The sequence below is a fragment of the Phocoena phocoena genome, chromosome 3 (assembly GCF_963924675.1).
Source record: "Phocoena phocoena chromosome 3, mPhoPho1.1, whole genome shotgun sequence".
NCBI lineage: Eukaryota > Metazoa > Chordata > Mammalia > Artiodactyla > Phocoenidae > Phocoena > Phocoena phocoena.
The window spans coordinates 154,199,737-154,209,868 of NC_089221.1; the positions used below are offsets into that span (position 1 = coordinate 154,199,737).

General features: G+C 46.8%; 1 protein-coding gene across 1 annotated transcript in view; it reads right to left on the reverse strand.

The window, feature by feature from the left end:
- Positions 1 to 3,024, reverse strand: part of COL23A1 (collagen type XXIII alpha 1 chain) — a 365,892-nt gene extending 362,868 nt beyond the window's left edge. Inside the window, exon 1 of the mRNA XM_065873754.1 lies at positions 2,725 to 3,024. Within this exon, the coding sequence (XP_065729826.1) occupies positions 2,725 to 3,024 (300 nt within the window). The remainder of the gene's footprint in view (positions 1 to 2,724) is intronic.
- Between the last annotated feature and the right edge of the window lie 7,108 nt (positions 3,025 to 10,132).

Sequence of the window (10,132 nt, forward strand, 5' to 3'; positions counted from 1 at the left end):
GACTCTTGCTCAAAAATCTTGCTTTTATTTTCTGAAAACCATTTCTTTATTTTGTACCATGGGAAGGGTCTTTAATAATCATGAGTTATCATGAATATTCCTTTTTTGTAGCTTCTATATCTACATTATCAGGCACATCAGCCAGTCCCAAAGAAGTTATTTCACAGTTCTGTTCCCAAGGGAACAAAGACAGTGGGTCTAATATTAACAGTGGCTTCTGTTGGCTTATTTTTTCTGACATTAAAGTTGTGTATGGTTGGCAAGGATTTCTATTCTCTGAAAACAAGCTTGTTGGTAAAAGGACAAGCTGCAGGCATCCTCACATACACAGCTACTTCAGCACAGGCTGAAAGGATGCTTCACTGAGAACAAATTAGAACTGAAAAATATGTTCAAGTACAAAGGTTCTTTCTTTAAGAGATTTTCAGTTATTTATTTATCCTTCATATCAAATAGTTTTTCTAAATTATCTTCACATCTATTTAAACCCAATTACCAACTCCCACTATGCACCTCCTATGAGTCCCCTCATCTCAGCCAGGGACTCTCAGGGTCACTGGCCAGGCCATGTACATTTCCCATCCAGTGACATTTGTGAGAAGAATGGCTAGGAGCAGGAACAGACTGGTGCCCTGGGAAAGAGATGCCTTTTCACAGGGACACTCAAACAGTCAGAAGCTGAACCCCAACTGCATTCATAGTGTGGCATCTCAGATGCTCCAAGTAGAGACTCCTCAACACCAAACTTGGTTAGCTAGTAGCACGGAAGTGTTAAGATGTGTCCTATGCTAATGATGTAGCCTGCAGAACGGTATCGCGAATTTCAAGTGGCAATTCCAGGATTTGAAATTTTCCCTTCCCCTTACTAATGAAGAGGAAAGAAGTGGGGGAGGTGGCGCCGGGGGGGGGGGGGGGGGGGGGGGGGGGTATGGAGAGAGAGAGAGAGAGAAACAGAGAGGGAGAGAGAGGGGGAATATTCTGCCCAATAACTCCTTGGAAGCAGGATGAAGCCTCCTATGATCTGCATAGTTCAGGACTCAAATCTCAGCAGTGGCTGCTTTCCCAGGACTCTCCTCCCTATTAGAATGGACACAATTTGCAAGTTTCTTCTAAAAGGTTTTACTGGGATTTCTGATTTACTCAATCAAAGCTTGCAGTTTATTTTTTATTAAGTAAAAGGGGCCCCCCATTCGAAAGAACAGCCACAGTTATAGCACTAACAGGCAGAAATTTTACTGGCCCTCCATAAATCAATTCAATACCCTTGTCTCTAAGGATTTGCCAAAAGGTAATGGGCTCAATTATGAAACCATCACCAGGAGTTGCCAGCAGAGATTTCTAAAGTCTGCAGGCACTTTCAAGAGGAACATAGGAAATCATTTCATGAAGCAGCAATTTTGCCCAAAACCAAGTTAGAAGAGATGTCACACTGGCTTAAATTAAAGTGACTAAGAAATAGGAATGGTGAACACAAAGGCATGGTACAGTTTTCTCCCATTCACCTTAAAGAATCCAAATTAACTTAAAAATGGATACACAGCTACATTAATAAAGATCACAGCTGGGCACAGTTCAGGGGAAATGGTAGTAACAGCCCTGCCCATCCTCTCCTCTACCTTGAAACACTGTGGTGCTATTCATACTACAGTTGAGGATGCCCCTTTGGGGAGTATGCTTGTGATCTTGGGGTAGCTGCCTTTCCTAGGAAGAAGAGGATGGCTCACACAAGGGAGGCCAGCACAACCAGGGGCGCTCTGGCCAGTCTACCACCACTGTTCTATGGGGAGGTGCCCTGCTGGAGGTTTTGATCAGCATGATGGGTGAGAGGTTTGAAGTCCCAAATGTGGCTGCTGCTTTGAAGACATATCGCAGCAGCCTTAACAGAAGTGTCAGAGAGTCTCATACGATGCTTTCAGCAAGGAAACTCAGCATCTGCTGTGTCCACAATGCCCAGGTGGCATCGCCTAGGTGGCGTCGACCGAATCCAGAATCTGTATTTTTTGGCCCGGACTGTTTTTTATTCCCCTCACCCTGCCAAGCTGATGTTGGCACCCCCTCAGGTCTGGGTTGCCCTGGGTGAGCGCTGAGCCCAAGCAGCCCCAGGCACAGCACAGCATCTCCAAGATGGAGCTGTTCTGAAACACTTTCCTGAGGGGCCGGAGGGTGGACAGCGCAGGCTGGATTGACCATGCCCCTCCAAGGGCCCCGGCCAGGGTCTGACTGAGGTTTCCTGCCACCCAGAAACCTCCGGTCTGCTGGGAACCCCACACCTCTGCAGGTATATCAGCGTTGGGAACAGTAGCTGCTACCAGTGACAGAAGTCACCACACACTTCCCGCAAAAGCTTCTTCATTATCCTGGCACAGGCAGGAAGGCAGGCGCTTAACGCAGGCGGGAAGCCACCAGTCCGAGCGCACACACCCGTGGAGACCCGCCCCCAGATCTGTTATTTCAAAGTTCTCAGTCTTTCCTCTTCCTCCCCCTGCTCGTCCCCTAAACAGCCCTTCTAGGTTGTTTTTCACGCAGGCCGACCCTGAGGCTGGAGCGGGAACAGCAGGACCCCTCGGCCGCCAGCACCCCAGCCTCCCTCAGCACCCCACCCCACCCCCGGCCCCGCGCAGGCTGCTCGGACGGACTCGGGCGCTCACGGCTGGCGAGCGACCTTTCCTCACCGCAACGGCTCCCGGAGCCCGGACACTCCCAGCCCCGCGCTCGGCGACTTACCTCGCGCAGCAGGCGCTCCAGTTGCGGCTCGGCCCAAGCGACCAGGGTGTCCGGCGACCCCGCGCGCCACAGCAGCTCCCGCTCTTCCTCGAGCGCCGCCACCCGGCCCTGAAGCGCGGCCGCCTGGACGCCCAGCAGCAGGCAGGCGGCCGCCGAGCCGGCGGAAAGCAGCAGGCACAGCGCGCTCACCGCCCAGGCCCCGGCTGCCGTCGCGGGACGCCCCGCGCCGCCGCCGCCGCCGCCGCCGCCCGTCCGGCAGACCTTCCGCGCGTCGCCGCCGGCGCCCTGGCCTGGACTCATGGTGTGCTCGTCGCGGGTGGACTCTCAGAGGGGACGGTGCACAGAGCCGGGGTCGCTGGCTGAGCGTGCTGGAGCGTGCTGGAGAGCCCGAGGCACGAGGTCGGCCCGGCGCGGGGCTTGGCCTCCGGGCAGCAGCGGACCGCGGCGCACGCCCCCTTCCCTGCAGCCAGCTCCTCCACAGCGGCCACTTTGGGCAGTTTCCTCTATGCAAATAGACCCTGCCAGAAAAGGAGCCGGGACCCACCCAGGGGAGGAGCGGCCAGGCCTGCCCCGTGCGGCGAGGGGGCGGGGGCGGGGGCGGAAACGGAGCTGGCTAGCCTCACAGCGCGTACCTGGCTAACCCCGCGAGCAGCACGCACCTCCGCCCTCACCTGGACGCCAGGCTGCACCCTGGACGCCGGGCTGCACCCACTCCCGCGCATGCACCTCTGCGACTCCTCAGCCCGAGTTCCAGCTGCGATCCCAAGAGGTCTGTGGTGCACCCAGAGACTCAGAGCGCCTTCTGCAGCCTACCCCTGGCTGCGGCATCATTCATTTGCTGGGAAAATTCCCCTCGACTTGTAAATTAACCTGACACTTTGAAGTGTCAGAAGTTTTGAAGTACGAAACTTCAAACCCTGTGGAAAACTTAGTGAATCCTTTCTAGATGGTGCCCTAGCGCCGCTTGGTGGTGGAAAGCGACCTCTTGTGCATTCATACGCAGTCAGGGTCGGGATGGAGCCTAGTGGAAGGATGCCTCTTAGAATATTTAATACTCTCACCATTTATTATGTGCCAGACAGGCGGTGATGGAAACAAATTGTAAGACCTTGTTCCTGACCTAGAGAATTCTTTCATTTGAGAAAATTTAGGCTTTAACAAATGCAAAAGATAGGGAAAAAGAACTCCAACTTTTGATGAGCTGATGGCTTAATTCTGTACTGGAAACACAACTTGGCCAAAAATAATCATCTAGTATGCACCATATTTAACCTATACTGCGATTCTGATGCAAATGTACACCATAGGGTTAAAGTAGGAAAGCCTGAATGAGAATCAAATGGCCGGAACAGTCTTTTTCAAGAAAGGGGGGCAAGGCTGGAAGTCAAGTACATTCTCTGCTGGCTCAGATTCCTACCAGGCATATTGTATCCTAAAATGGGTCCCACATAACTCTCCCACTAACTCCAGTAATAATCAAATAAAAACAACAGACTTGCTTGGACCTTTGTAATTTGGGCAAATCCACAGCCGGTTTTGAAAAAAAGACCTGTTATATCTTCCCACCCTCTGGGTATCTTTGGATTTATTAGCATCTTTGGACAGCTCTTAACACTGTTGAGGACTTTCAGCTGATATATTCCTCCTTAATCCCTTAATTTGGAGGGGGAAATTACCTCCAAGATTGGAATAAAACAAATGGTTGGCATCTCACCTCTGCAACTTTGTAGCTGTGACCTTAGGTAACTTGGCGTCACAGTTAAGTGGTTATACAGAGATAGGTCTTGCTAAGATCTAGCATATGCCCAATAAGTAGTTTGAAAAGTACTTGCTCAGCAAACTGGATTGTCTTCTTTGAAAAGAGGCCAACACCATATTACAAGTTGGCACATCATTCTTGCTACAAACACACAGGCAAATTGCCCATCACCTGCATGTATTGTTCACCATATTCCAGAAGCTTCTGTGTATTAAACAAGCCAAGCTCATTGGTCTCTTTGGCCTTTGCCCTTGCCTACAGCCTCACTATCTGGAATATCCTGCTCTCAGATCTTTGAGCAAGCTCCTCCTTCAGGTCAAGGTCCCAGGTCCTTAAACCTCACTATCTCCAAAAGACCTACCCAGACTGTCCAATCTAAGGAGGCTTCACTTGCAGTCCTCAGAAGGATTACTCAGGAAGATCATTTATCACTGTTTGAAGTTACCTTTTTATTAATAAGACAAAGTTACCCATTTGTCTTGTTCACCCCTGTTTTCTCAAAGAGCGGTACAGGATCTGGCAAATATTTGTCAAGTGAATTAAGGAAAGGCGAAAATATGTTTACTGCCTACAGCTTAATTTAAAAGACAAGGCAGAAAATACTCTATTTTGTAAGTTGAGGTCCTGGAAGGAACAGATGGCATCCTCAGACTGAAGACAGTCTGACTGTAGAGACTGTCTACATGGTGGGGCAGATTAAGGGAAGCCAACAGGGGATGTTGAAGAAGCACTCTGGAGTATAAACAGTGGGAGGCCATTACCATCTCTAGCTACAGGGGGGAGAAGAAGGAAGTGTGTGGGAACCCTGTGAATGCTCGGAGCTAGACAAAGGTCAGCTCAACAGGAGCTGTGGCCTTTGGTCAAGGGATACCACTTCTGCAAAACCATGGCTTGGAAGGTAAGGAGCTGGGGGATAATCTCTCTCTCCTCTTACTCTCTGACCTGCTGGTCCTCCCACTGACCAAACCTACAGCGCAAGGGAGCCCAGATGATGCAATGCAAAGAGGTCAGCCTCCTAAGGGCAGAGAGCTGAGTCAGAGTGGTGGAGAGCAGATCTGGGGGGTGGGCAGGAATCCACTGCATTCCCTAACATGCATATAGATTACCAAGGTCAATCTAGCTACTGCTGCCTCTGAAATGGCTAACCTGTCAGCGATAGGCACTAGTCCTCAGGCTACTTGGTGGCAAATCAACTACTTTGGACTCTCTTCATCCCAGAAGGGCCAGCAATTTGTCACTCACAGGGGTGGATAGCTATACTAGGTATGGGCTCGTCTTCCCTGTTTGCAGAGCCTCAGCCAGCACCACTATCCATACAGATTCCCCATTCCACAGGTATGGAGTCCTATATAACAGAGCATCTGACCAGGGAACCCACTTTACAGCAGAGTAAGAGGGGGAGTGAGCCCATGACCATGGAATCCACTGGTTGTATTACATCCTGCACCAGCCAGAAGCAGCCAGCCTCACAGAACACTGGAACTGCCTTTTGAAGGCACAGGTGAAGCACCAACTCAGAGTATTCAGAAACAATATGGTAAAAGACTGCAGTGCCATCTTTCAGGATGTGGAATACACATTAAGAGGGACCTCGGGCTTCCCTGGTGGCGCAGTGGTTGAGAGTCCGCCCGCCGATGCAGGGGACACGGGTTCGTGCCCCGGTCCGGGAAGATCCCACATGCCGCGGAGCGGCTGGGCCCATGAGCCATGGCCGCTGAGCCTGCGCGTCCGGAGCCTGTGCTCCGCAACGGGAGAAGCCGCGACGGCGAAGGCCCACGTACTGCAAAAAAATAAAAAATAATAAAATTCAAAGCTCATGATAAAAAAAAAGCAGCACTGTTTTTTTTTAAGTTAAAAAAACCTTTTCATTTATATTTGTAATGGGAAACATTTTAAGTCACTGGGAGGAGGGGGTGCATGGGAACTCCTCCAAGTCTACAATTAATCTTTAATCTCATTACATGTAACTGCTGTTGATAGTATCTAAAGAACTAGACCTATGAGGTGTCTGCTCCTTTGGGATATTTAGGATGGTTTCAAGTCTTTACAATTAAATCTATGCTAAAGTCTTTTAATTATATATAACTTCTCCCCAGAATTGCAACATTTAAAAACAAAAACCAGGAAAGGAGTGAATGTAAAGAAAATATATCTGAAGTTGACCATTTCTTGATTGGTTAAAAAAAGAAAAATTCTTTGAAAATTCTATTCCCCCTTCCAGTTTCAGTGAAATGTAACAATAAAAACTGCTATGATAGGGAGTCAAAAGTAGAATTCTTGGGCTTCCCTGGTGGCGCAGTGGTTGAGAGTCCACCTGCCGATGCAGGGGACACGGGTTCGTGCCCCGGTCCTGGAAGATCCCACATGCCGCGAAGCGGCTAGGCCCGTGAGCCATGGCTGCTGAGCCTGCGCGTCCGGAGCCTGTAAAAAAGTAGAATTCTTGATAGTTTTGTAATTCCTGGTGCCCTAAAGAGGAACAACCAACATTACTGGGAAAATTTTAAAAAACATGAAGTCACCTGGGTTAAAGCATTTATAGAAAGTAAAGTAACTGCTATTTACTAGGGGTTAAAGCATTTATAGAAAACAAAGTACATAACTGCTATTGACTAGTGGGACTACTAAAAGCCAGGTAATCTGCTAGATTAAAACATTTTTTTTTAATTTTTGGCTGTGTTGGGTCTTTCTTGCTGCGAGCGGGCTTTCTCTAGTTGTGGTGCGCAGGCTTCTCACTGTTGTGGCTTCTCTTGTTGCAGAGCACGGGCTCTAGGTGCATGGGCTTCAGTAGTTGCAGTGTGTGGGCTCAGTAGTTGTGGCGCACGGTCTTAGTTGCTCCGCGGCATGTGGGATTTTCCCGGACCAGGGATTGAAACTGTGTCCCCTGCATTGGCTATTGGATAACAGATACTATCCCTAAGTAATTCCAAGTAAGGAAGTGTAGTTACTTTAAAGTAACTTACTCCTCCAAACACAGAGAAGACCTGGGACTAAAGTTGAAACCATGCTGGTAAGAAGTCTGAGCTCTTTTAATTCATTGAACTGCTATCCCAAAGAATTAACAGACAGGTAAGAAATGAACAAAAAGGGTCGGTATGCTTCTTTATATTTCAATTTCAATCTACAGCCTTGACTAGATCCAAATTCAATTTTTTTGTTTTAAAGGCAGTGATACTCCACAGGTGCTGTGTATTTCCTATTGCATCACCTCAGACGCATATCAACACATCCATCTGGTTGCCAACCTGAGATTCAGCCTGATCCCTTCATTATAAAGTTCTCCATCAGTTTTCCCCTAATGGTTTTAGCATCCACTGATGATTGGTGCCCAAATATATTATTTCATAAAGAGTAGCAACACAGTGTATTTCTAACATCCCTTCTGTATTTATCAGAAGGAATACTATTAAAAAACTTCATTAACTATCAGTTTACAGGATAAGTGGGGACTAGAGGAAAGGACACCACTCCAATGAAATATTGAGTATGGGAAATTCTCTAAAGACAAATGACCAAGTTTCAATTAGCAAAGAAATAAAAAGGGGAGAAAAAAAGGCACATAGTGATTAAGAGATCTGAGACAAATTAGCTATGTGTGGACCCTGACTCGGTACTGATTCAAACTAACTTAAAATAACTCTTTAGACAATCATGAAACTTTATAGACTCTACCAGATAAGGAATTTTTTTTTTTTTTTTTTTTTTATTTGCGGTACGCGGGCCTCTCACTGCTGTGGCCCCTCCCGTTGCGGAGCACAGGCTCCAGACGCGCAGGCGCAGCGGCCATGGCTCACGGGCCCAGCCGCTCCGCGGCATGTGGGATCTTCCCGGACCGGGGCACGAACCCGCGTCCCCTGCATCGGCAGGCGGACTCTCAACCACTACGCCACCAGGGAAGCCCAGGAGTTATTTTGTTAGGTGTGATACTGGCACTAAAAACTCATGTTAAAAGATATACAGTACAGATACATGGATGAAATGGTATCTGACATTTGTACTTAAATGCAACAGGAAAATAAGTTGGGGAACTGATGAAACAAAATTTGCAAAATGTTTTTAATTTTTTAAGCTGGGCTATATATAGAGGTTCACTATTCAACTTTTGCATTTTATTTTTAAAAATCACTAACATAAAACTGGCCGCAAAGGCTGGACTGGCCAAGGAGTTGTAAAGCCAACCTGACTTAAAACTTTACCTTCCCTCTATAAAAATATGGAAAAAATAAAACCAATTAACCAACTAAACAAAACTTTAGATTAAGGATTTAGCTGGATATAGCAACCTCTCAAAAATCGTGATCAAATGATCAACTCTTTTAAGAATTAAAATTATTTCTACCTATTTATTTGCAAACGTGCGATCTACTAAGCCAACAATTACTGATGCTATTAATACTGTTACTGACTCATGAATTCTTCTATTTGAAAAGGTCGCCTTTTTTTGTTGTTGGCTGCTTGGCATGTGGGATCTTAGTTCCCTAACCAGGGATTGAACCAGTGCCCCCTGCAGTAGAAGCAGAGTCCTAACCACAGGACCACCAGGGAATTCCCTGAAAATGCAGCTTGTTAAACAAAGTACTAGATGTTCAAATTTACAAAATTTTTAAAACTTATTTTTGGCTGTGTTGGGTCTTCATTGCTGCGTGCGGGCTTTCTGTAGTTGCGATGAGTGGGGACTACTCTTCGTTGTGGTGTGCAGGCTTCTCATTGCGGTGGCTTCTCTTATGGAGCACGGGCTCTAGGCACGCGGTCTTCAGTACTTGCAGCACATGGGCTCAGTAGTTGTGGTTCTCAGGCTCAGCAGTTGTGGCACACCAACTTAGTTGCTTCACGCCATGTGGGATCTTCCCGGACCGGGGCTCGAACCCGCGTCATCTGCATTAGCAGGTGGATTCTTAACCACTGCACCACCCTGGAAGTCCCTGGATGTTTAAATTTAAAATACCTTACTTGCACCAAATTTTGTGGGAATCAGACATTTCAAACTGGAAATGAGTTAAAAAGCCAGGCCACACTAACTGACAAAGTGTTTCTTCATTCCAGGATGTCAAGATGTTTAAATATAGGTTATCTGCCTATCTACTTAAAACAGAGTATATTTTCAAATTATCATACCATTTTAACCATTTTGATGGTTGAAGCTATGTATCAACTACTAAAGAAAAACGTGAGAAAAATTGAATCCAAGTAATTAAACTATTAGCCATTACATTCATTTCATCCCATTTCACAGAACCATGAACAAGAATCAAACTTAAGTTTTTAACTCAGTAAGTTGTATTATCACAAGAATGCACAATGCTAGAATCTAGGATACCTGAGTTTAAGTCACAATTCAGCCACAATTATTAGGAGTCGTGGCTGAGTCACTTCTAATTTCTCTAGCATCTAGCCCTTCAAGATTATTCAGAGGAATAGTTTTCAGTTGTACGAACTACAAAACTTCACTGGGTATTTTTCTACTGTCAACTGGATAAGTCAATTTTATTCGTCTACTCCAAAAATTTTGATGAATGCATGGATGAGAACACCTGAGCTATAAGCAGTAGCAGAAAACACTGGAAATAACCTATTTAGCTGCACTTTTAAAACTAGGTTTGACGTCAGTGGAATTTCTAGAAATAGTAATCTATGAGACACCAAATCATGAGG